This window comes from Dermacentor andersoni, chromosome 9 (genome assembly GCF_023375885.2).
Source record: "Dermacentor andersoni chromosome 9, qqDerAnde1_hic_scaffold, whole genome shotgun sequence".
Lineage (NCBI taxonomy): Eukaryota > Metazoa > Arthropoda > Arachnida > Ixodida > Ixodidae > Dermacentor > Dermacentor andersoni.
In genome coordinates this window covers 35,526,869-35,552,677 of record NC_092822.1, presented here as the reverse complement: position 1 = coordinate 35,552,677, position 25,809 = coordinate 35,526,869, and the positions used below count along the sequence as shown (strand labels likewise).

The window sequence follows — 25,809 nt, the reverse complement described above, 5'->3', positions numbered from 1 at the left end:
CATGACCTGCCCAGCTCCATTTCTTTCTCTTAATGTCAATTAGAATATTGGCTATGCCTGTTTGCTCTCTGATCCACACCGCTCTCTTTCTGTCTTTTAATGTTACGCCTAACATTCTTCATTCCACCGCTCTTTGCGTGGTCCTTAACTTGTTTTCGAGCTTCTTTGGCAATTTTTTGGCATTATTTAGCCAATTATAACATGTACTCTGTTCTTATGGTTTCAAAGTAGAAAACTAATGCACAAATGACATTAGAGCTCCTGAACAAAGTAAAAATAAATGCGCAACCCATTTTTCAACAGTAAAAACATAGCTTGCCTGAAATTCTGGCAATCAGAAACATGAAACTAGCGAATCTTACCTTCACACAAAAGAAATTTATTTATGCTTTACGTCCATCGTCGTCACTCTTAAGATAGCAGCTTATCGCTGTCTGTGGACCACAACATGTCATTCTCCTAGGGGTTCATTGTGCATTTGATATTCTGCATTTGTCAAATGACTCTGCAACAATCACAAACAAGGCTGCAGCCCACCCCAAGACTAACCACTTCGCCAGTTCACCTTGCAGCGCATGCAATTTTCCAGACAACAGGTGACACGACTTGTTGCTAGCATATCATGTAAACAAAACTTATCTTCTGAATTATCTTTTGTAATCAAAAAGTGAAAACAGCGAGTTACCATCATGCTGTGCGAGAAATTGATCCCTCACCATTACGTGGTGGCAATAGCAATGACAGTGTCTAGGCTGGCTTGGACAGTAGGCTCTTGCTAACATCACAAATACGATTTTGGTTTCAAATCTAATTTCACAGTGCAGGCAATTTCCAGACCGGTTTTCTTGGAACCAACATTCACTATTGGGAACGCAAAAAATGACCCAATGCACTCACGCTTCCTTTTTTACCGGTTAGTATGTTCCTAGAAAACACAATCTTTCGGCACCAATGTTCAGTACGTCGCCAAACTGCAATTGTATGATACATTTCCCGGCCACTAGATATCAAAAGAACAAGAAAAGCCACGAAGCATGCACGATCGAGGGCATTAAACACCTGCTACGGCAGCTCCCCTACAGTACTAGCCCTCCCGTGTCACGTGGAAATTCCGGCATGCACTCAGTTTCCTTTTCCGGTAATATCAATTTCCTCAGGGGTCGTCGTATGTCACATTCGCAGCTATGCGATAAGGATCCTTACCTATCTATTTCACGGCACAGTGGCACAGTGCCGTCGGAATCATATCACACACTTTTAATATGCGATGTTTCACTCTAGCAGCATCATGTTGTGGCCTCACTCATGAGCTCTATTTTGTTTGAGGCTCCTTTCGCCTACACAAAACACTACATAACAGGAAAACTACAATGCACATCTCGAGTTGCTCTGGCCTCACTAGCTCGACTCATGTCAGCGTCTCGTGCCACAACGATTGACACTGGGTGGCCGCATCAATACTTCGCACCAAAATACCCCACCTGAGGAAGCTGCTGACCCAGCCTGAATTCATGGAGCGCAAACGTAAGGCTTGTCAAAGCTGCAAAAACGACAAAGTGCATCTTGGGCCGCTCGGGCTTCGCAAGTTCCACATGCATCAGCGTCTCGTGCTGCAACAATTCACGTGTTGGTTAGTGTTATGAAGATTTCAACTACAGCTGAGTCTGCCAAATGTTTTAGTGACTTAGGATGATAGGTTTTCCAAGTTAGGACCTATTTTTTTTCTCACGTTTCTTCCCAAACAGAAAGCACGTAGATGAACAGCTTGAACCAGGCAGAGGGTGGCATGGTCAAGTCGGGCACTTCCTCAGCCTTTAGCCGTGTCTCTCAATGCAATTTTGTACTGAATTTGCCTTGAATAAACCAAAGAAAGAAAGAAAGAAAGGAAAGATGGCAGAAACAGTGTTGGTAGTGACATCCTGTGACGTTTTGTCCAACAACAATGCGTTAGACGTGCGGGAAGACAGCGCAATTGATGCCACGGCTCCTTGGCACACCCACTCCTTGCACAAGAGACAGATCACCTCTAAAGCAGGGCGCCCAGGCTGTGTATGCGATCAGCCTTTCTGATAGCCATGTGGAGCTACGGCTGCACTAGGAAAGGAAATGCATGCCGACCTGCCCCCCTACTCCCTCCCCTCCCTGCCTCGTGCGCGCTTGTTCATGTTACCGCAAGCTTGCTCTCCACACCCCCGCGCTCGTGCAGGAAGACGGCGCTCAAGCCACCGTCCTTATCGGCTCACCCTCGCAAGCGTTTGCTTGTGCCCAAAGCAAACAGCGCACGGAGTGCAATAGGATTTTATCACACTTTGACTTTATATGAAACATGAAGCTTCTCTGCTTTGGCATGCAATTTGAGAGGTTTGTTCGCAAGCAGCCTCTTGTAATTTTACTATTTCACCATTTGCATCTGCAGAAGTTTCCATTTATTGTCACGGTGTTCTTTCGCGGTGGCAGTAAAATTTCGTTATATATTGAAATCGTGTATAAACACACTTCATTATATTGAGGTTCAAAATATGTGGTGTTCTATGGACAAGGAGTTATAAAAAAGTTATATACTTTGTTATATTGAGAATTTCGTTATATTGAAGTTCATTATACTGGGATGTAAGTGTATTTCAAATGTATATATTTTGAAAGCCATCAGGTGCCACCCACCTCGAAGATGCTGGGCAGCACTCGTAACCGTGTTCCTTTGGAAACCAGGAGAGACGGGGGACCGTGGCCAGACAGCACGTAGATGAACAGCTTGAACCAGGCAGAGTTCACCTGCACATGCACAATTATAATCGCAAGCCCTGAATTGAACGACTGCAAAGCCAGGTCGCAATCCAAAGTGACCTTCAGCATCGCATGATCAAGGCCACAATGGCAAGCTCTTGTCCTGAACAATTATGGCTATACTCCCATTTCAAGCATAGCAGTCAATGCTAAGAAGGCTAGAGAGAACTTCTCTCATTGCTCAGATTCGCGACCCCGAAAGTTGTGCATTACATATGAAAACAGCAGTCAGACATGCATCACGTAATTCAATATAATGTTAATTTTTACACTTTTAGGTCGCAAAATATTGTTTAATTAATACATGGAAGGCATCCCAGATATGAAACTACTGACGACCAAACAAATGGCTTGGCACATTTTTGAGACCAGCAACTGTAGCACACTGCTTACACTCGGGGCCACAACATAGTAGTATGTTGCATACTGGAACCACAAAGGTGTACAGATGGTATGTGATTTGATGTAAAATTACGTCTACTAGTTGTAGTCTTAATATGTGAAGTGATTACTTCATGCAAACTCCTGCAGAGTGAACACAACTGTGCTGTAAAATGCGTGGGCAAGGGATATCTATCACCACACTAGCTGCATAGCTTCCACTACAGTATTGCCTGCTAAGTATAAAACCGAGTGTAGCTATTCTGACTGGAAGGCCCACAACTACAACCAATGTCAACCTTGGAACAGCTTATGATTAATTTTTTTCATTTCCACACACCCACACTAATCATTACCGCAATTACTTTTCACGACTAGCCAGCACCTATTCATGTGCAAGAAGGCTTACTTTTTCATGATGAAACAGCTAAAAATAAATATGAAAAAAATTAATGAGACAGAGCACTGACTCTCAACTAAAGTTTATTGAACAAAAAAAGTGCATATATATACAAACTTTCTTTTACACCACCTGGTGCTAAAAAACAGGAACGTGAAAAAGAAAAAGCTAAGGACAACAATCTTTCGCCAAATGCTAGGCAAAACTTATCTATGTTCACACCATCACGTGCCTATAAGACAGGGGTACACATGAATGCAAAAGATATTCTAACTTCTCTGTTGGTTAGTTCTATGGATGGTTGGCTTACTCATCCAGCTGTCCTTACTATTGTTGCTTTTTCATGTAATGGAGCTAAAACGAAGTACAGCCATACGAAATATTGGGCAACGCATCCTTTACAACAGTCCTTCACACGGTGAGCAGGAAACAACATGAGATTCGCTAATGAAAATAAAGGGATAATGAAAGTGTATGTCTAGAACAGTGCACGACTCAGTAGTTAATACCAGTCAAACCAGGTTATAAGCAACGGGCCTATGCGCCAGAAAAGGTTTGATATGTCACGTAATTCGGTATGCCCCAAACTCGCCTATACCGAACTTAAAGGACTCCTCACCAGGCCACATAGCAAACTTCGATTATACACTGGAAGTTGTTACGTGTCCTCTAGGGAGCACTCTGTCAAAAAAAATTTTTGAAATTGGCTCATTAATAGCCAAGATAGAGATATTTCATTGCAGCGAACCAATGATTTCAGGAGGTGAGCGCCACTGCCAAGAGAGACACTCTCTCCACTCGCCCCGTCTAGCCTCCACAAGCGAAATTCCTTCCCTGCATTCTCCTATACCGGAGCTCGGTGATCGCGTAACACATACATCACGAGCCCCGCCTTCATTTTTTTTTCTCCTCGCTTTTATGCGGTGCAGCACACTATCGCTGACGGCATTGCACTCGAGCTGTTGTGATTGTTTCGTTTCACGCAGTGCATGACTTTGTGTGCTGTGCATGAGGACACCTGACTAGCGGTATAAATCAGTGCTAAACGAATACTGATGCAGACACAAGCAGATCATAGAGCATGATTGCGCGCTGGAACACGGTAGAAAATGACATAGTTACGGTGTCTGCGCAGGCGACTGCACGACGTGGAAATAAGCAGACAAAATGAAAGCACATCTCTCATGCTGCAGTGTGAAGGAAAACAACAAGCAGATATTCGGCTTGTGTTTTTTACTATTTCCCTAAGCTTTAATTCATCTATTCAAGCAACACGTTACGCAAATAACAGATGTTGCCGTGAATAATTCTCGAAGTCAAGTGTCTCCACGAGTGACGTCAGAGCACAAACCTGTGCACGTAGGCGCACTAGCACGTGTATGTCACCCTCCGGCTTGGAGCGAGGCGGCTGGGAGAAGGGCAAATGGCATTCAGCTTGAAATTTCAGATCTTTCCATGATGCTAGCGATGTAATACTGTGCAGACATGATCATTATTGCGTATTGTATGCTCTGCACTTGTCAGCTCAATATGGCCAGACTTGATGAGGGGCCCTTTTAACAAAGCTTTGTGATGCATTCGTTATATATGAATTTATTGTCCATAGCTGGGACAAGAAACAGCGGGAAAAAATCAATTTATTACAGACAAAACTACACACAATAAGCACTAATTTTTGCCCGAGCTTTAACTGTTTTCCAACATCACCGAGAATGGCGTTCTCTATGTGTAAGGTTGTGTTGATCAGCCCCAGTCATTTTTTTTTTCTTTTTCGGCTTAATTCCACTGACAGCAGATGCCCCAAGTTCAATATACAGCCAATGCCCAGTTTGTTATTAGGGGGCTACATTACACAAGTATCAGTCAGTAAATTTCGCATGTTTTATATAGAGAATTGGCTTTATTCGGGCTCATTATATTCATGTTCGACTGTAGACACAACACCGACAAAGGTCAAATTAGCATGCCAAATTTTATCAAGATCAGTTGATATATAAAAATAAAGATCAATATCAGCTGATAAATAAGAAAAAAAGTTTAAGACCCTTATCCCCCTTTTAAAGACATTAAAAGATGTCTGAACTTGCCTCAGGAACAGCAGGTCCCAAGTGAGGAGGTGAACAGCTGGTGACTGGCCTCACTTCGTTGCTCAGCGGTGCCATTGATACCAACAGCCTGAAAGGATGGAGGAGTGAGCAGCTGATGAAAATGCACCTGAACCTCGGCATGATAAATCTCAATTTTGCAAGAATGTCTAGCAAAGCTGTCCAGTGACGCTTTTCTGTAAGCCTACTGGTCTTGCATCATCTTTTTTTTTTTTTCGCATCCTATGGCACTGTAACACGAAGGTACCTTCATTTCCCGAATGCACTTTTTTACTAGAATTTCGCACCACAGTTTCAACTGAGTGGAGTCCTTGCTTAGTGCACGGATATGTTGGAGCCTTTCGAACAATTAAGAAAAAACGGAGAAAAACACTAATAGTACAAACTTTATTTGCACGTGTTTTTCGGTGATAAAAATTTACTAGCAACTTGAGGGAAAATGGCCACTATGTGAAAATAATGGCTCCCGATTTTGGAGCACTCTTGAACATCTCCCACCGTTTGACCCCACACAGTGCTGCCTTTTGTCTGACCCCTTTGAAAGTTTGAAAGTTTATTTAACGTAATTAACATATACAATGGCAAAATATGCGCTTTTGGGACCCAACAAATTTGTTAAAGGGTCCCTACCGATTGTTTCACAACTTGACATCTGTTCAAACCCACCACACATATAATGTTTCACTTTTTGCCAGTGACTACTTTCACTGGGTTTATAACTGTTATCAAGTTGCACTTGTCAACTTGGCACTAGACGTGCTTGACAAAACTTTTGTCAACGTTGTTGCTCATGTTGCTCAAAGGCAAGGTCTAACAAGATTACACGTGAGATGAGAATAGTGTCGTACAGCATTAAATCTATGCAAGCACCAATGATTGGTCTGGAATACACAGTGACATGGTGATGCCTGTATATAAACACCGAACGTACATGACCCATGAGTTCAGTTTAGACTGCTGACTGTTCCCACCACTATCACGGTGACTCTAGCGCTCCTTTTCTTTTTGGGCACAAGTTCGTACAGTAACGAGTTTGGTTCTTTAATCCGCTCCATGTGGTGCTGATTTGTCCCTCCTCACTGTCACTACACAGGGGACAATATCCTCCTTCTCCACATTTCCTGACTGTTCATCACAGAGCTTTAGCTGAACGTTTATGGTCCGCTCAGCTCAGACCAGTGCATCTTCCACACAGCCTCTCAGTGGGAACACTATTGTGTGTGCGCACAACAAGCTGGAAGTGGAAGACACAGAACGCTGCCCTTGATGCACTGTTGAAGTGACCGAGCGGACCATGACACGGTGTTATTCTCGGCACCATCAAATTCCGCCATGTTGTCAAACTTGCCAACTCGTCAGCTTTCACTGGTTTACAGGGCAGCTCGGCCCACTCTGAATGGCTCAAGATGCAGAGATGACAGAATGTCACAACTCTAAATTCAACAGTGCCCAGAATAGTAGCCAAGCTGCGTCTACTTGGCTTTCTGTCATATTTGCAGACAGGCTGACTGCATTGCTCGTGTCAGTGGGAGACAGGCTACATTGCACTTATCGAAAACACAAAATCAACACAGCTCTCTGCAGCGACTCGGTGCATGAGATATGACAGGAGTGGACTGTGAGCTGTGTGACACAGCCAAAGCTGTCCATTGGTTGCAACACAAAGCAACAGCCCAACTCACGCGTAGTTTTTGTTGAGCAGCCGTGCGCAGGTGTCCTGGTCCAGGTTCTGCAGGCTCTCGCAGCGCACCAGGTCAAGACCCAGGCCAAAACCAGTTGTCGACGACGACTCCTCGGCCGGTTGGGTCTCGCTTTCCGGTACGATGGCGGCGTTGTGGCGCAAGAAGCAAACGGTGTCTTGCAGGGTCAGCGCGTGGTCAAAGTACCGTTGAGCCTCTCCTTCCCCTGCCTCTCCTACCTGACCGACAAACGCACAGAGGAGGTTTGAAACGGCAGGGCACCGTGACAGAGCGTTTAACGAACCTTTCCTCAGAGGCCCACGCTATAGCTAACATGGAGTCTTTGTTGCATACCTGCCAACCTATGAGCATCAAAATTTGTAAAAACCTCGTGGACATGACTATAGAAAATAAAAAAAGCAGGGGTTAGCACACAATTTTTAAAAAAGCTTTCCCTAAGCACACACCTTTTGTCGGGTATGTATGCACTTGATTTTCCTTTATACGCAGCATACATGCTGTAAAAAACTTGGAATGGAAGACACTGACAGGTGACACATTCTCTTTATATTGCAGTGGCTGTTTCAACCACTTCACTGTTGATTTTGCCTGCAGCAGGAACTTGTCCCAGAGGTACCCCTCTGGTGTAATTTCACCATCAAAAGACCTTCAAGGGTATGTTACGTATGCGTCCCACAAAAGGTGTATGTATAAAGTAAAACCTAAAAGAAAGATGCGTGCTAGCTCCTCCTCCACCCTTTCAGTGTTGTGTCCACAGGATTTTTAACTAATTTTAGGTTTCACAAGCTGGCAGACATTCAAACATGTGTAAAATGCATTGTAAAATGATACAGGAAGTGAAACAATCAACAAATTAATTTGTTTGTGATGAGCTGATAGTGCATAGGTAAGACAGTACAGAATGTGGAGAAATGAAAGCAGGCTCACTTTCTTTAGCTCCACGAGGAAGCTGTCCAGCGACTCGTCCGAGAGTTTACCCACTTCAAACATGGTCACAGCATGACTCTTCAGACCCTGTTGTACCATGAAGGATGGCAAAAGCAGAAATAAAGAACTGCTGTAATTCCTGCAACGTGTTAACTGATCAATGATGCAGCCCCCCTTCTAGACTTGAAGGAGGCTTACCAGGGACAAGTTGCCCATCATCAGGAAGGCGGTCAGGTTGGAGTCGAAAAGGAAGCCTATCCGTTTCACACGGTTTCCCGTTGCGGACAAATCTGTTGGTGCTAACAAACAAGAATAAAGAGAAAACGAGGTTGTGCATGTTCTTGAGACTCACTAGCTGCTTCGATGAAAAAGGCATGCCACAGTCAAAAACAGATCTTATTTCTAAGCACACATGCTTTTTTGGAGTTCTGCTCATGAGCAGCAATTAACTTGCTGGCTTCAGATTGAGCAAGCTTTAGAACTGGACTTCGATAATGCAGCTAAACTTTTCGTTGAGCCATGTACAATACCCAAATGCAATACCCAAGTATCAACCCAAACTTAAAAGTGGCAACAAAATTGTTAGAGAAGGGCACAAACCAAAGGAATGCATTTCTTCAAGCAGTGTTTTAAATTTTGAATAGCCAGTCATCTAGCAGGCAAGGGTATGCATTCTCAATCACTTACAATGCGCATTGACTGGCTAAGCCAGCAATGGCATGACATGTGACATAAAATGGGTGTGACAGTAAGTGTGTGCGACGGTAAGTGGAAGTGACGAATGAAACAAAACCTGCTATCGGAGTTTTTTTTTATATCTCACACAACTGTTAAGCGCACTGAGAGAATACTTATCTTCACAGTGAAATGTCATTTGCAACATTATGTCACACAAAGCTGAAAGCATCCCTGAAAGTGACTGAAATAGAATACTGCAAGTGGGTGTGACAGTAAGTGGGTGTGACGAATGAAGAAACGAAACACCTCCCATCATTGTCGTTTTTATCTCGCATAACTGTTGAGAGCACTGAGAGAATACTCATCTTCCGAGTGAGACATCATTTGGGACGTTACACTACACAAAGCTGAAAGCATCCCTGAAAGTGATTGAGATAGAATGCTGCCCATAGGAGTTGGGGGCTTTGAGCAGCACACTGCTATGTCGGTATGTGAACATCCCTTTTTAAACTTTGCTGAGTGATGTGACAGTCGAGCTGTTTGGTCACAGTTTCCAGAGTGCCAGCAATAGAAACTTCGCAGCACCTGCTCCAAAGAACACCTCTGGTCGTACTCTTGTATGCACTAGAAATCTACTCACAAGAATCACGTTTATCTTCACCAAGAAAGAAGGCTCATCAAAGTATAGCCTGACTTTTATGTGGACCAAGAAGGCTGAATTCTGCAAGATGAGATTATTGCAAGGTCCCCATTCATAGATGGTCGCAAAACTAAGCGATACTATCAATTCCTGCCTGCCATTTGGTTAGGCAAAGTGATGCCACTATATTGTGCCGCACAGATGTTAACATAGATGCAACTTTCATTCTTAATGTGTGTTCTAAGGAGAAAAAAATACTACAAAGGCATGTTCACTCATAAACTGGTGCCTCTGCACAATAACCACAGATACCCGGCAGCAAAATTATTTTAAACTGTCATCACATCCATTGTTCTGTCTGCTTTTAGACTGCAATAGCTATTTTTATCGTTTATATATTCGAAAGAAACAATTATTCAACAACTTCAAATAGCGAATTCATGAATCGAATAAGTATCGAATAGCAGGGACTGTTTGATTCATATTTGGAATTTTGAACATTCACAAATCCTTGGACAACAGTAAAAGAGCTGCAGATGCAGGACTGAGTTCTTGGTACGACCATTGCCAAATTGAAGACAGCACAACAAAACTACAACGACGACAGCAGTAAAGAAAATGCTACACAAAATGTGGTCTGAAACAACAGAGCAAATTCCTCCGCAGTACCCGATTCGTCCAGGCTGGTGGAATCCAGGGCGGGTGCCGACTCTCCACCGACGAGCCGGCCTTCTTTCTCCACTTCCGTGTGCAACACTGACATGAACTCCTGAACCTCCAGGCTGCTGGACCTGATCAGAATATCGATATGTGCTAAATTAAGCTCACCCGGCAGTGGCGAAAGTGCTGCTACAAACTCAAACGTAAATTCGGAATGCATCAGTGTTGAAACTTAAAGAGACAAAGGACAGGCCAAGAGAGGATAAACAGCTAACATGTTAACCGACCATCCGTCACTGATCCATCCAACAGATGATCCATAAAAATTGATCCAAGAAAGACTAACTGCTTTATCAACAAGTTTTCGTAAGTACATATATTTCTCGCTAAGAAGATATTAGAGAGTTTCAGCTTGTCTCTAAACTTCATAGCGTTGACAATTGACCAGGTTAGCAGAGCCGTAGACGGCAGTAGTAAGGCTAGTAGCGACATCTGTGATGCTTTGTCCAACTACAATGTGTTTCAAACATTTTCGTGTTGTCCGAGCGCTCTTGCTGAAGGAAAATCATAAAAGGACTGCATGTTAACGATTATGTTGCTAGCAACACTTTACACCAGCACTCAAGTATAATGTGATGGGTCAAGGCAGTATTAGCTTCGTATGTTCACCAGATGTCGCTACCAGCACTGATGCTGCCCTACACTTCTCGGGTAACCCGGCGTTCCACAAACAGTAAAAAGTTTACGGACGAGCTGAAACTCCACTGGTGGGCCAGATGGTTGACCACTGTAACATTTCAGCGCTTGTGCTGGTCTGTTTCTGCGCTCGTGCAGCTGTCTAAATTTCCAGTGCCCGCAGAGAAGTGCTCTCCCTGTGTTATGAATATGTCACAGAAGCCCACTTTCAGGGGCCAAACTAATAAGGAAAGAAGGAGTGCATGCTCACTTGACAGCCTTGCAGTTCTGTGTCAACCAGGAAGGATCCAATCCCGACATGTCCTTATTTTTCTTTTGTGCAAAACCGAGCCGACAGTACATAGATACAGCATTCTGGAAAGCGCAGCAACAAACAACGAACAGTTTATTCATTAAAAAAACAAAGAAACAGCCTACACGTATGGAAAAAAAGAAAACTGCAAGCAAATAATTGTATGCTATATTCGGGGAATACAATGTTGCAGCACATAAGTAATTTTCATAATCTGTAACCAACCATTTATGGAAACTGAAAAACAAGCCCCTTGCATCACACATCTACTGGATGACCCTAAAGCGACAGAAAGTCAAAATTGCATAACTTGCAAAGTATAGACGATGTCACTATGCTGTTTTCACAAAAAACGCACATGAATACATGATATTCTTCCTAATTAGCAAAAGTTTTCATTGTCCGAATAATAACATGAGTTGCCAACTGGTGTAGTTGTATGCACCGCTGTACAAACTACTGACACAGCTGAAGTGAAAACTTTCTGTGGCAAATGCAGCTAGTCTGGAAATAAGATTGTTATTATTACAATAAAGGCTTGTACTTCTATGCATTTCTGTGAAAACCACACCAAGCTACTATCTATATATTCCTCGAATCATTGAGTTTTTTTTTTTACGTTTGAATCGCTCAGCATTTTGACAGTACTTTCTGGCAACTTCCACCAATTTGTTATAGTATACGTGCAGCATCTTCCACTTGTAACTAAGCTGTTTAAATGCATCTTCTCGCTGAATCCCTGCTTTGTTTATTTAAAAAATTTTCTCAGCATTTAGATTATGCAGTGCATTTAAGTTAATATCACACATGGACACAGTACTTGTATGTTTCTATGCAATACACAAGCACAGAATGTCCACAATAATGCAAAAATGCCATTTTCTTTTTCAGCAGAACAAGTGGTGCCATCTGTTGCCTGGAGAGCAGCACTATCCAACGGTCTCGTCAAAGGACATTTGCCCCCTCTTAAAACAGACAGTGCTGCCTTACCTCTCATCGAAAGAATTGACTTTTCATTGGGCATCGCAGCAGACGACAATAACTTATAGTGCAGACGCCAAAAATTTATTTTCAAAGGAACAGGCAATCACTGCATCTGAGAATGGTATTAAACAAAACTACAGTGAGATCTACTGCATTTATTCAATTCTAACGTGTACCCTTCTTCCAGAAAAAAGTTAACTAAAATATGACATGCAGGTTGAATCAAATATGAAGCCAATACTGCAATAGGTGTGTCCAAATCCCCCCTCCCCTTCCCCCCATCTAAAATCCCTCCTCACAATCTTGAAGGCCATGCTTTGCAATACTGCTGTTAACGGAAGCTCCTGCGAGTGCCGAAAGTTAGTCACCACTTAACGACACCTATAGCTGGCAGTTACACTCGGTTGACCGTGGCACAGATGGAATCAATTTTCTTTTTCCTCGTGAGATCAAGTCACTACATCCCTCTCTGACCATGAAAATCTGATAAGAACAGTCAAGGGTATTGAATTTCACATTTCTCCAAGTATGAGAATCGAAGTGCACATTACAATGTTGCGCTTTCCATTTCTAGCTGCGAAAAAAGTGGGTGCACATTATGATCAAAGATGCGTTAGAACTGAGTAACTATGGCAACTTCTGCGTAAAATATCAACACAAGAAAAACTGGCGACTATGCCGAGGCAAGCCACTTGTACTGAGCTTTCCTACAGATGCGACATGCTGTATGTATTTAATCTCATTTTTTTCTTTCATGCAATGTGCTTATATTTAACAGTAATTCATTTATTTAAACAACTATAATCTTCTTGAGGGCATGAATTGAGGCTTATGTACGCAATGAAAGTAAAATGTCTTTCTTTCTTTACTGTAGCCAAAGTTATAGACAACAGTTACAGCTATTCATGGTTTTATTAAGGAGTTGAAGTCCACACTGTATGTGACGCACAACTTGATCAAGAATAAGCTGTTTACTATCAAGCAATGTGAGAACAATGCAAGCACTGACCTTTACAAGTTGAACGTCGATCCTCAACACACTAGCAAGCTAGGAGGAAAAGGACAGGTGTCAATCGCGCTACTTCACAAGTAACCTTCATTTTCAAGCAAAAGCATGACTGTACATAACATGTACAGTCTAGTAGTGAAGGGAACATGCAGTTAATATTCTGCCATTGATTTTTGCTGGGATACAGCATAAAGGCCAATATACAAATATATTATGCTTAGATCTGTGTCCAATCGACAACATCAGCCACTTCTTTTTGGTAAAGGCAAAGAAGTGTTCCAGTTATATTTGCTTTGTTGCTGCTTAGGTGCTCTCTTTAATAGTGGACTGCACTGTACAAAGAGTGAAGGAGACCACAAAATCACATATCATGTAGACTAATTCAACAGCAGCACTTTCACTTTCGAACCAGAGTCCAAGTTACTTTCTTTTTTTTCAAAGCCTTAACCATATATTGTCTTCAGGTGGGAGCTAATACTATCAGTTGAAATTTTACTGTTATCGCATTTTTTTAGCGTCTGCAGCACCATTGAAAGCAGGCAAGAGCAAAATAGATTTTAAGGTTTGAATTTTTCAATGAGTTTTCGGAGGTCCATCAATATGGGCTCAAAGCCAAGACAGGAAACATAATTTTATGTACAGAAACAAAACCAACTATTTTGCATGCTACAACAAGAATAAAAATACTCAGTCACAATGTCAACTACAAAAATTATAATTTCACTGTGGTGAGTGAAATACTCTCAATTTGAATGATATAGCTTTTCTTCAAGACACTGTAATTTTATATCACTGCTGGCATGAACACATGACAGCAATATGTTTTAGAATGGCACACAGATGGACACACTGAGCCAAAAGAAGTTGCAATTACTGCGTCAAAAAACTGTCAAAATTACACATTTAAACAAGCTATTTACCAGGCAGCAAAAGAGAGAGGTCGAGAGCAGAACAATAAAGAAATTCAACCAGCTAGCGTCACAAAGTTCGAACTCACCTCTGAAAGTGGGGTGTTCCCATCTATAGAAACAAATATTTTGTACAGCAACGTCTCAAAATAATCTCCAAGTACTCTGTTCATCACAAAACCTTCCAGAGGAGGCACTGAAAATTGAAAAAAAAAAAAGAACTGAAGAGAGCCACCAGTAAAATGAGGAAGTACAGAAATAATGTCTTTTCATATGCAAAATCCACACTGTAGATTTAAGAGTACAAAATACCAGTGTCATCATGAAATTTTTTTTAAATGTTGCTTCAACACAATTGAACGAATGTCACCGTGAAGCTACATCTAAACAAAAAAATTTCGTTTGTCGTGAAGCCACATCTAAAGCAAAATTCACGTACCCGCATATTGCTGTGAAGCCATTTCCCCCGCTTAACCGAACAGCAGCAGTGAAAGGGGCGGTGATTGAACACGCAAAGCAAAGTGATTGTACAAATTTGCTTTTTGGTGATAACATTGCTGAGTCGCTTCATTAAAAAGGTTTGAAAGCTGTTGCATGTTGTCACATGCAATGGTCATACAAGTGGGCTTCCTTTTCCTTTCTTTTCAGAAAGCCATAATTGAGAGCTTGAATCACTGGGTGCTCGAGTGACAGCCTATAACACTATAAATATACAGCAAATGACTAATTGCACGCCTGTGACTTCGTGACATCAATCTTACACAAGTAAATACATGTACTACGTTCTCTCTAACTTAAACACGCACTCCATGTTCTCAAAACACCAGTTGCAAACATTTGAGCCAATTTCGCATCGCATGAGTTCTCTTTAAATGCAATGCATGTTACAAACCAGTTCAGTGGACCTGAGGGCAATTTTTATGATTGGTTGAGTGATTGGGCTTAAAGCTACATATAGTAGGCTACAAGGGACACCGCTCCGGAGTGCCTTTTATTATAACCCCCACAAAGCCCAATGACTAGTTTGTGATATGCCAAGTTTGATACCTGAAAATTTAAGCACAATAAACGTAACACAAAGCTCGTCATGCCACTCTTCATAAGCTTGAGCAAGACTTCGATTAGGGATAGTTCAGCAAACATTAGTGGTCAGTTAATTGGCATAGTAATTGTTATTTCTCAAATTACATTTCATTTATTTTTACGTATGAACGTATTCTCCACGGCAAGAAATGAACAAGTTCTCATTTTTGTTAAAGTGGAACAGTACTTGAGTTTTATGGGGTTAAGTTCGACTCCCTAGGGTACTTTTAACATGATTAAAAATGTAAGCACATGAGTGTTTCTGCATTCCGATCCCGTCAACATCTGGCCGTGGTGGCTGGCAATTGAACTTATGGCCTCATGTTTAGAAGCAGCCCACCGTCACCACAAAGCCATCACACCGGAGAATTTATTACGGGTTACCAAATATGAAGAGCAAACAGCTCAAGCGGTGCTGTACAGCAATCCAGATCAAGCCAAGAGCCAAGCAACCGGTTACAAATGAAAGTGCTGATGCAGTAGACGACCACAATCCTCCTTGAATTCGAAATGACTTGCGCAGTTTGATTTATAGCTTCTCTAACGCAAAGATAACATCTCTGCCTTGGACTCTGTAACATTTTCTTTGCTTATAATGCAAGCACACTCACTTACATTGGTCATCGTGGGCTCAAGAACGACAGTGTGCTTCAATTCGAGAAAATATGGTGCCGCCCCAATGTCGGATTTCCATTTTTATGGCCATCCATTTAGAACACGAAAAAAATTTTCATAACCTTCTTTTAGACTGTGTTGCGTGAAATAATGCCCGACTCACCTGAGACACAGTCATGGTCATGGAGGGGAACGTCAATGTATACCAACCCCTTCAGGTAGAGGCCTGAAAGAAAAGTGTCAGAAAAGTGAACAAACATGTGCGAGACATGTTCTCATGGCAAAGTGAATGACATAGTATATATAAAGAAAGCAGTAAATACATTTCAAAAGTAGACTCAAAAGGCACACACTTCTCACATCATCCGCTTTCAGTGTCCCAGCCCTCTGTGGTCCATCATCGATTACTTTGTCGATCACGGTCTTCTCACCTGTCGAGACGACCTGCAGTTGAAGAGTTGAACAAAGCAAAGTGATTGACAAATAAAACAAAGCGTTCATTAAGGAACAGACCTGCGCACATCATTTAATTAACCTAGAACAGCCTGGTGAGTATTTAAGATGAAGACACAAATTTCAAACTCGGCCGAGTGCTCATAATCTCTGACCATTTGCAAGTTCAGGATTACCTCAGTTCCCTAGCTCACTTACTGTCCATATAATTCATGCTTGACATAATCAACTTGCATCATGCACAATCTCTTGTCTTTGTCTTCTTCTAGCCTGCTGATTAATTCATTTCTGAAGCCAGTTACGTCAGGAGAAACAGGAAATGGACCTTGAAGATTGTCTGTTTGTCATATCAGAAGTCAAACTTGACTGAAATGAATAGAAGTCATAGAGAATCAAGCCAAGGTTGACGGACTGTTTGGCTTATCAATGAACAGGCCTAATATAATTCATCTTTGAGGTTGTTTATGGTACCACTTCTTGCACACAGAGAGAGAGAGAAAAAGACATCGAGCTACATGATCTCCATTCCAGGAATTGAAAATTTAGCACGAACTTGCTGTTTTAAAGATGTCTAAAATAAATGTCACGTGTGCAAGGGACCCTGACGCCAACCTTGATGTCATCCTCCGTGACGTAGCCGACATTGATGTACCACCAAGGCTCGATGGGAATGTCTGGCACTGGTTTTGTCGGCAGGAGGTCTCGCACCGACTTCCGTCTCACCGTAAAGAATTTCTACCTCGAAAGAAGAAACAGAGAGAAGCATTGCCTCAGATCAGAGCAACAACAAAAGCAACGACAGTGGAAGGAAGGACAGCTTTGCTTCCCAGTAGGATCCGAACCCACAACCATGGTAGATTCAGCTCCCACTTGTGGCAAGGCTGTCCTTTTGTCCACTTTCTTGTCTCTTTTCCTTATTGTTTCTACACTTCAATTAAGACAAATCCACAATTTCCCCAGTGTTTTCTCTGGTTTTGTTGTCTGCTGGCTTTGTGTGGTTGCAATAAACAAAAAATATAGCTTTTCGGTCACCTCCCACCTGCCGTTTTTCTCACTTATTATAGTAAGAGATACTAGTGTTAGCACTGTCTTCCATGCACATGGATGACTAAGAAGCAAACTTCAATACTCCACACAATGCGGTCATATAAACATTCTGAGAATGACTGCGGCGAATACTACAATCTCAGTCCTGGCCAACAAGGTAAGACTGGAAATTGTAGAGAGAGCCAGTCAAAAACTTGCGACAGCTTTTAGCACCAATCTTGTACAAAGCCATCTGTGTCTATGCTCTTGGCCAATGTCACATTTCAACAGCATTACAGCAAATGCAAACTTAAGCACAAAATGAATGCTTTTTTTCTGGAACCTGCAGCATTTGTCTGTTTCTTTTTCTTTTTCGTCTTCCTTCTGTAATACATCTGTCGGACTGCATACAAACATATAAGTGTTGACTTTGTGTGGTACAACTTGAATAACTGCAGAGCTGGGATTCTCAGGTTTTTTACCGTTCCAATACAAAACTCTTGGTGCTCCTAATTGTATAAGAACCTTCTGCAAGTTTTCCTCACAAGTTAGCCGAGATTCAAAGGAAAAAAAAAAAAAACAGAGCTGGGAAATGTAGACATGCATAGAGCTGAGACAACCGACGGTCTATTAGAATACCAAAACAGATTACAAGGGAAGCAAAACACAGTCGAGGATGGGCGAGCGTTAGGTGGCATGATAAAATGATAAAATTTGTAGGCATAAGACAGGGGTCAGCTGGCAAAAGACAGGGGTCATTGGAGATCACTGGGAGAGGCCTTTGTCCTGTAACGGACATAAACTAGGATGCTGGTGATCAGCTATCTTCATACGCTTTTCTCTGGTGAAACCAAAAATTTGTGCAAAATGGATTTCTTTTAGAAGTTATCGCCTTCAACAGGCTGCACACGTTAATACGCTTTCAGGCACTAATAAGTGATGCATAGAAAAGCTAGTTTAAAAAAGTAAACACTTACACGTGACAACTTAAGTACCCTATTGAGGAACTAAAGAAAGTACAAGAAGAAATGTTCAGTAAACTAACATTCATTTGTACCAGAAGTGCTAGAACAAAACGCACATAAGTAGCAGTAAACCAGTCTAGAAATGTACACGTTTACCTGGTTCACACTGGACATGTGTGAGATATACAGAGAAACATTCCTTATTGCATAGTGCATATGTTTGTCAGGCATGGTACTTTAAATGATAGTGGTGACTTGAAATGACGCATTCATACCATAGTATACTCGTACATACTTTACACGTATGCATGTACACACATACACACAGTACGAGTGCACACATTACGCTTGCATTCCTGGTGTAGATTAGAAACACTGGACATGAATCAACTCATTCGTCTCTGTACGCACATTCATACCTCAACTCCAACCTCCTTCTCAACTCCTATCCATTCAAGCAATAACACAGTGCTTCAACTAATGCCCTTTGGCTTTTTCTGAGCTAAAATTTCACAACCAAGTAGTCCTCTCTGCATCTGACCAAGGCCACTACAGTACTCCATTTCATACTTAGCAGCCAACCATGCAGGAGCTACGTAAGTAGTGCTGCTGTAGAAGTCTCATTCTGCGTATTTCGTAGTGCAGTTGCTTTTCTTTTTTATCTGCGACAATTCTTATGCAACGACTACTTTATATATTACAACTACAACTTGCGGATGTCAGGTTACATCAAATTGTGTATGTGTGCCTTTGCACTTCCACTGTGTGGCGTACTACATTTTGGTCATCGGCGCAAGCGGTGTACTATAGCTGATGGTCATGCCATTCCACTTGTTAGTTGATAAATATGTGTACATCTGCAACTTTTCATGTAATAATTACAGCAAATCCTCATTGGACCAATGTCATCAGGCAGGAAGTGGATTATAAGCAATAGTACTTCGCTAAAGAAAAGAGAGGCTTAAAACCGAGGTGCAATGGTGAATACGGGGTCACTGCAATGGTTGCCGATGGCCAAGAGAAATAAACATGGAGTAATTGTTAAAATTTCCCGCTTCATTTTACTGTCTGCAAACATGTATCATACATAACTCTGTTAACCGAGCTGTGATAACGTTAGCTTGGTCTTTACCCAATACTGTCAGTACGGAGCCAATGACAACCAAACAGACTTCAAGTTGAGCAACAGGGATAACAGGGGCTCACCTTTGAAGACCTGCAGCGGTTCATCAGGTCGATGTATTGGTTCCGGCCTATGCCAAGCAATCTCAAACCTGTAATGACAACCGGTATACTTGAGCTGTGTGGCTGTGAGCAATGCTTAAAGGGACACTAATTGAATATGTTGAACTGAGTTAGAGTGCAGCACAAGTTACTAAAATTGCAAACAGTAACTTAATTACTTAACCAAGTGTGAGCGCCACCTTAATATTATTACAGACACCGCCTCATGATGTCTTGGAGAAGGAAATGTCTGCTTGAGACCCCCATAAAAGCAAACTTAGAAAAATCACATTGCATTAAACATTTAGTACAGATTCAACCTATGAAATATATACAACTGTGTCAGTGTTAAACTGACCTCAAAAGCACAAATACTATGAGATCTGCAGCTTCACCAGTATGTAATGGTTCCCATATGGTTCAGGCACAAAGTTGAAAGGGAGAATTCTGGCTTGTATTGCAGCTCTTCTAATAGACAAACAACATTTTCACTTGAATGTAGAGCATTTCAAAAGAGTAATCTGCCAATCAAGGCTCTTTAAGAAGATGAATTCTAAGAGGAAGGAAATGCAATATTCCCACAAACTAACCTAACCATATTATTACAGGGAAATTAAAAAAAAAACTGGCAGGAGGACATAACACTTTAGCTAGGGCCAAGGTCAGCATAAGCAAAGGGTGGCCACTCAGTCCTTGTCGTCATCTTCATTGTGATGCAAAATACCTGTCATACCTACAAGGTGGCAAAAACCCCAATCTGGGTGCCATCTATGGCAAAGAGCAGGCAGCAGAGATAGTACAGCTTGAGACGGGAGCTCACATGTTGGAATCTATGTGAAGCAAAGCTTTAGTAAAGCAGTTAAATAAATGCTTTAAAACTAACAGCGAAGCGCACAAATTTGTTTACTTTCACGCGGTGACACGTGTAATCTCATGGAATGTTTACATTTCTCCACCACAGAGGTCACAACCTTATTGTCACACAATTTCTTTAATGTTTACATTTATCCACCACAAAGGTCACAACCTCATTGTTGTGCAATTTATATGTTTATGTAGTACGTCGCTGCTCACAAGCTATGCCGAAAAATACAAACTCCAAATTGGGTGGATTCAGTGTGGGGCATACACACAGAAATGTCACAAGGACGAAGGCAATGTGCAATGCTTGATGAGGGAAGAATTGCGATGAAAGTTGCATGCACAGAAAAGAATGACACAAACCAAGCAACATTTAGGGTTCCTGTACCTCAGGTGTCGAAGTGGGACATGCATATTCTGAAGGAAACAGAAAAGAGAGATAAAGATGCAACATGGTGTGGTACGTGGGCACGTTGATGCTACATCCTAGATTTCCTTGCAAATCTTGTGGTATTCGAATCGCACTCGAAGGTAATGAGATGAAGATGATGACAGCATCGCTTTATTTCTCCCCATGTGGTAATGACGTTCCCCAGGGTGACTCTGACTGGCACGAACAAAGAAAATGAGGAGCGATGCGACCACTCACAGTCAGCAGCAGTGAAATTAGGCAACGAATCGTAGCTTCGTTCCTGCTCCATGAGGTCCTGCAACATGTGAAATCCAAACGAAGAATGAGGCATTGAAAGAACAAGCCTACAGAGAAACTAAAGAGCAAAAAATAAATCAGTTTAAAAGTAAGCTTTCAACATTCTATTTTTCATTTGCTAGTATTTCATTCATATTTCAAAAAAGTCCGAATGCTACTGGAGCAAAATGAAGGCTAAACTTTGCTTTTTAGAATTTTTCACAGAAACATGGGCCCCAATGTAGCATTGTGATGTCACAGATTTCCAGGTATTTTCTCGTACTTGGGACACTTTGACATGGGACAAGTTCTCGAAACTTGTTCAATTCATGCTCTGGTTCTTTCAGAATGCAATCAAATCCTTCGTTACCAGTAAACAATTAAAAGCCAACTGCAACGAAAACTCACATCAATAGCTAAATCGGTTACAAATGAGCAGGCACTATTCAAGCAGTCTTGAAAAAGCTGCACAGCTCGTAATGGACCAATTTTAGCATGTCCTCTGATAGCACCTCAGCAGACAACACAAACACCTGGTGGTTAGCAGACAATGAATAAATCCCTGCAGTTCCAAGATTTTCAGCGCACCTCTAGCACTGCATCAACCCAGAAATCATGCCGAGAAGCGACGCTGCTCCTCAACATTCTGTAGTCGGTCACAATCTAAGAATTACAAGCAAGCTCCACCCACAAAAACACATTGCGCCTGCCCTTCACCTCTGAAAGAGGGCCAAGCCTGCTGGAGTCCACTCACTTTGCTCTGCTTATGTAAATGCTGGGCTAATTGGAAAATAAAAACTTGCTGTTTCAAGCTAAAGTGTTAGCTGAGCAGTGATGTCAAAATTACCCATCAAATTTGCCCTAAATGTCTCGGTTTCACTCTGAAACTAGTGACACAACAACCAATCTGCAGGGAGAAAAATAATGTCAGGCAAATAAGCCAACCTATAATTGGCTGGCGCATCCATGCAAGTTGTGTTCAAGTCTGAACCTTGCAATTCTTAGGTTGTCACTGACTATACACTGTGTGTCGTTTTTAAAGAGTAGTAATGGCAGCTTTCTTTTTTCTTTCTTTTTTTTCAGTTTCAGTTTTGGCTTCTGTGATGCATTCAATCATATCTCCAATGTAAAATTTTGCAGAGATATTGCTCTACATCTGCACTATCTAAATCTAACCCTTTTACGCTGTCCTTTTATTACAGTTGGTAGGTGTGGTGCGACCAAGTGGCGGACCTGTATTTAGTTTTTTCGTCTTTTTTGGCTTATAAAGCCTGCTCTCAATATAACAGTGGCTTTATCAGTATTCCTCACAGCTAATTTACCAATATAGCCCAACTCACCATTTTGTTGTGCGTGCCTTTAAGCATTTAGCTATCATACCAGCCATCAACTTCTTTCTAGCTTCATTTAATAGCCTAATGAGATCAGTATTCAAAACAGACGAAGCTGTTGTATGTGCAGGCTATGGTAAAAGAAATGCACATTTTTGTAATAATACCTTCATAGCTGCAATCAATGGCATTTACAACCGGCTATTTCAGAGCACTTAAGTAGTGCCGCAAACTAGGTAAACAGCAAACTAAGCTTGAGCACAAGCACAAAAAGCAATGATAAAGGCAATGATAAAGTTTGGTCATGATTAGTAGAGGCCACTTATTCTCATAATACACCTTGAACACTGTCTTATACTAACTTCACAGCACCCCAAAACTACCAGTCAACATACCAGAAGCCTCATTTCAAGCCTTTAAAGACGATTACTTACCTGCATAATGGAAATGTAATACTGAAAAGGGGTGATGCGCATTCTCGTGACAATGTAATCAGACAGGTGGTATGGGTAGAGCATCAGGTGACTTCGGCTGTACTGCAGCACGCTGTCATAGTAGGACTTTTCATCCCGGTGGTATGTTCTCACTAGTAGTGGAGAGAAGGCAAAAGACAGCAGCGTATCATTCACTGAGTGTACAAGCACCAATTAGTTATGCATTAGCTCATCCAATTTTTCTTGCACAACAAGCATGTTTCTGTGTCATCAACCAACGAAATCTCCACCATACGAAAGCTTTCATGATTGCAAATAGGCAAGAACAGTGAACATTCAAAAAACAGTAAACAGTGTGGGCGTGGAAGGATCAAAATGAACAGATGAAATGTAATACAATTCGCAGTTTGTTAAATCAGCGAAACGGAAGTCAATTGCTCACAAACAGTAAGTTGCCTCGACAGCAAAGCGTACGGCGTACTACACTCCTAAAACGGTTGTCCCCTTCAATTTATATTTGTCCCACAACAATTATCGTCATCTGCCTTGCTTGCGTTTCCTTTCTTGTAGATTCGGCGCTTGCTCCTTTCCTGTCGAGAATGCTGTGTCAGGCTGATAAAGCGCAAGCCGTTCGTGACTTGGAAATAACGGGCTCACACCGTTAAAGGAAATGCAGGCAAGGCAGATGACAATTATTGTTGTGGGACAAGATAGGCCCCAAAGGGCGCAAATATTTTAAAGTTTGTATCAGTCAGGAGACCTCTAGGATATCAAATGAAAGTACACAAGCTTGGCTTGGCTGGGGTCAAGGCTTATCACAGCTTTTGCGTGAACATTCCAAGCAGCTGATAAGAAATCGAGGACATTGTCTCTGCCTTCACGGCATCGTGTGGCAAGCATCGTGTGGCAAGCATCGTGAGGCAAGTTGTGGGTGACACACACAACGCAAGATAAGTCTCCCTACATTATCCTACAAAACAGTAGTCAAATGAGAAGTTACACTTTTGCAGATTTGCAGCTTCTGAAAGGCAGCCTATACAACAGGAAGATGCACAGCTCACCCAGGTTTCCCCGGAACCGCAGCTGGTTTTTGATGCTATACTGAAAGACAGTCTTCTCGAACTCTTTCTCCGAATTTCCAAGCAGCTGTGTGGATAACATCAGAGGAAAGCAGTACGTATACAGTCAATTTTTGCTTCTCAACATGTCGTTCTATCGTACAATCCAGCAAAAGAAAACATTGTGTTATCTCCATCTGAAGGTGGACTGAATTTGAAGGTGCACTGACAGACACTGAATTTATATTCTTCATTCAAGGCAACTTGGTGAGCAACAGAACAATAGCACAACAAACAGTTCTTTTTCTCTGCCATTCATTCATTCATTCATTCATTCATTCATTCGCACAATTCAGAAAAACAAATAACATTCTCTTCAGTTGGGCCAGAAGGGTAAAGTACTCGTCGCTCGAAGAACTTGTACAAGCAGTGAGTCAAGCATTTTGTAAAGTCGTCTGATCAACGCCAAGCGAAAAAATAAAATAAAAATAATAAAAATATATAATATAAAATAAATATGCTCGAAGTATTTCGATTGTACGTACGGCTTAATGACAAGTGGTGAGGAACACGTGCTTCCGATAATCCCTAATCAATTAAGAGCAACGTGTAGGGTATAAGCAATATTTTTAGTGCTAACTCAAATATGTTGAAACGTGCTAACGTACGTAAAGGCAACAAACATTATTTATTGTCTGCCGCGTTGACGCTATTTCGTCTGCTACACAGAACCTCGTCGTCCCGATTCCGTGCTTCGCTGAACATCAGCAACAATACTGGTCATCCATTCATTTCCCTTTGCATGCACATGACATGTGAAGTAGTTTCTAACATTTGCAGATGACTTTAGGTTTCTATGAACGGGAGCGTTCGTTACCGTAAGTTATCAGTTAGTCCACGGCGAAACCAAGTACCTAGTTAGTTCTGTTAGCAAGCTATCAATGACAGGTAATACTCGTCACTTTGATAGCAAATGCCACACAGACTCCTAGTCACCTCATTTTCTTTCTCAAGTAAAGCAGATCAGAAAGTACGCTTTCGGTCCACCCGAAAGGGGTAAAAAAAGACGATCCCCAAACGACAGACCCTGACGCCTTAAGATAGAGAGAAAATGGTTTCAATACGTCAGCACTGTTAGTATCAAATTTATAGCAATGAATCACGGTCAAAGAAACGCGGCTTTGAGCAGACAGATCGCAAACAGCTGACAACGCGTGCATGCTCACCCGCTTTGCGCTGTCCGGCAGCTTGCTCCAGGGACAGTTCCTACTGATGAAACTTTCGATGTCTGCATTCATGGCTACGCGGAAGGGAGAAACACAAAAAGCAGGACCTAATACGAGGGCCTGGACGGCCCCAACATAAGAGTGGAGGGAGAGACGCGAAAGTTTCAACCACTTGCCAAGTTCCAGCAGACAAAATGCTGAGCGGCCATGTTTAACTGATGACGCTGTCGATGCCGGTTTTGGAAAAGGCGCGGTTTCGCGTTTTATTTCTGCACCAACAACTTCCTCCTTGACACAGTTTCTCCGTTGCAACAAGGCACGGAGACTCCGGGAGAGCTTCGGCGGACTTCGAAATGGATGCAGTGAGTCATTAGCCGTACCAACGTCGTCCATTTATTTGCTCGTGCAGCCTCGACGTCACGATCATGAAAACCATTGAATAAAGAACCACAAACAACAAGCCATTGAACGAGCCCACGGGGGTTGAAGTTCCTCTTTCGGTTTCCTCTTTGGACGGCGCGCAACCGCTCACAGCGCGCCCTGATCAATATTACGACTTAAATTTACCACGGATAACGACAACTAATTAAACAAACTTGGCTTCAGCATGAATGTTCCCGTCCTGCTATCTTTTGGGGCTTCCTCGTTGGAGTACAGCCACCGGAATGTGTGCAATGCAAT

The 25,809-nt window shown here is 42.0% G+C and overlaps 1 protein-coding gene across 1 annotated transcript in view; it reads right to left on the bottom strand.

Annotated features, from left to right (window-relative positions):
• The window catches only part of LOC126527592 (protein FAM91A1), a 34,161-nt gene extending 8,567 nt beyond the window's left edge, over window positions 1-25,594 (bottom strand). The window contains exons 1-17 of the mRNA XM_050175382.3: window positions 25,129-25,594; window positions 23,906-23,990; window positions 22,845-22,996; window positions 21,041-21,098; window positions 19,513-19,580; window positions 16,928-17,050; window positions 16,216-16,306; window positions 16,026-16,088; window positions 14,254-14,360; window positions 13,257-13,295; window positions 11,222-11,325; window positions 10,285-10,406; window positions 8,496-8,596; window positions 8,298-8,384; window positions 7,353-7,588; window positions 5,653-5,740; window positions 2,662-2,772 (exon numbers count right to left, since the gene is read on the bottom strand). Of these exons, the coding sequence (XP_050031339.3) occupies window positions 2,662-2,772; window positions 5,653-5,740; window positions 7,353-7,588; window positions 8,298-8,384; window positions 8,496-8,596; window positions 10,285-10,406; window positions 11,222-11,325; window positions 13,257-13,295; window positions 14,254-14,360; window positions 16,026-16,088; window positions 16,216-16,306; window positions 16,928-17,050; window positions 19,513-19,580; window positions 21,041-21,098; window positions 22,845-22,996; window positions 23,906-23,990; window positions 25,129-25,521 (2,028 nt within the window). The 5' untranslated portion in view covers window positions 25,522-25,594. The remainder of the gene's footprint in view (window positions 1-2,661; window positions 2,773-5,652; window positions 5,741-7,352; window positions 7,589-8,297; window positions 8,385-8,495; window positions 8,597-10,284; window positions 10,407-11,221; window positions 11,326-13,256; window positions 13,296-14,253; window positions 14,361-16,025; window positions 16,089-16,215; window positions 16,307-16,927; window positions 17,051-19,512; window positions 19,581-21,040; window positions 21,099-22,844; window positions 22,997-23,905; window positions 23,991-25,128) is intronic.
• Between the last annotated feature and the right edge of the window lie 215 nt (window positions 25,595-25,809).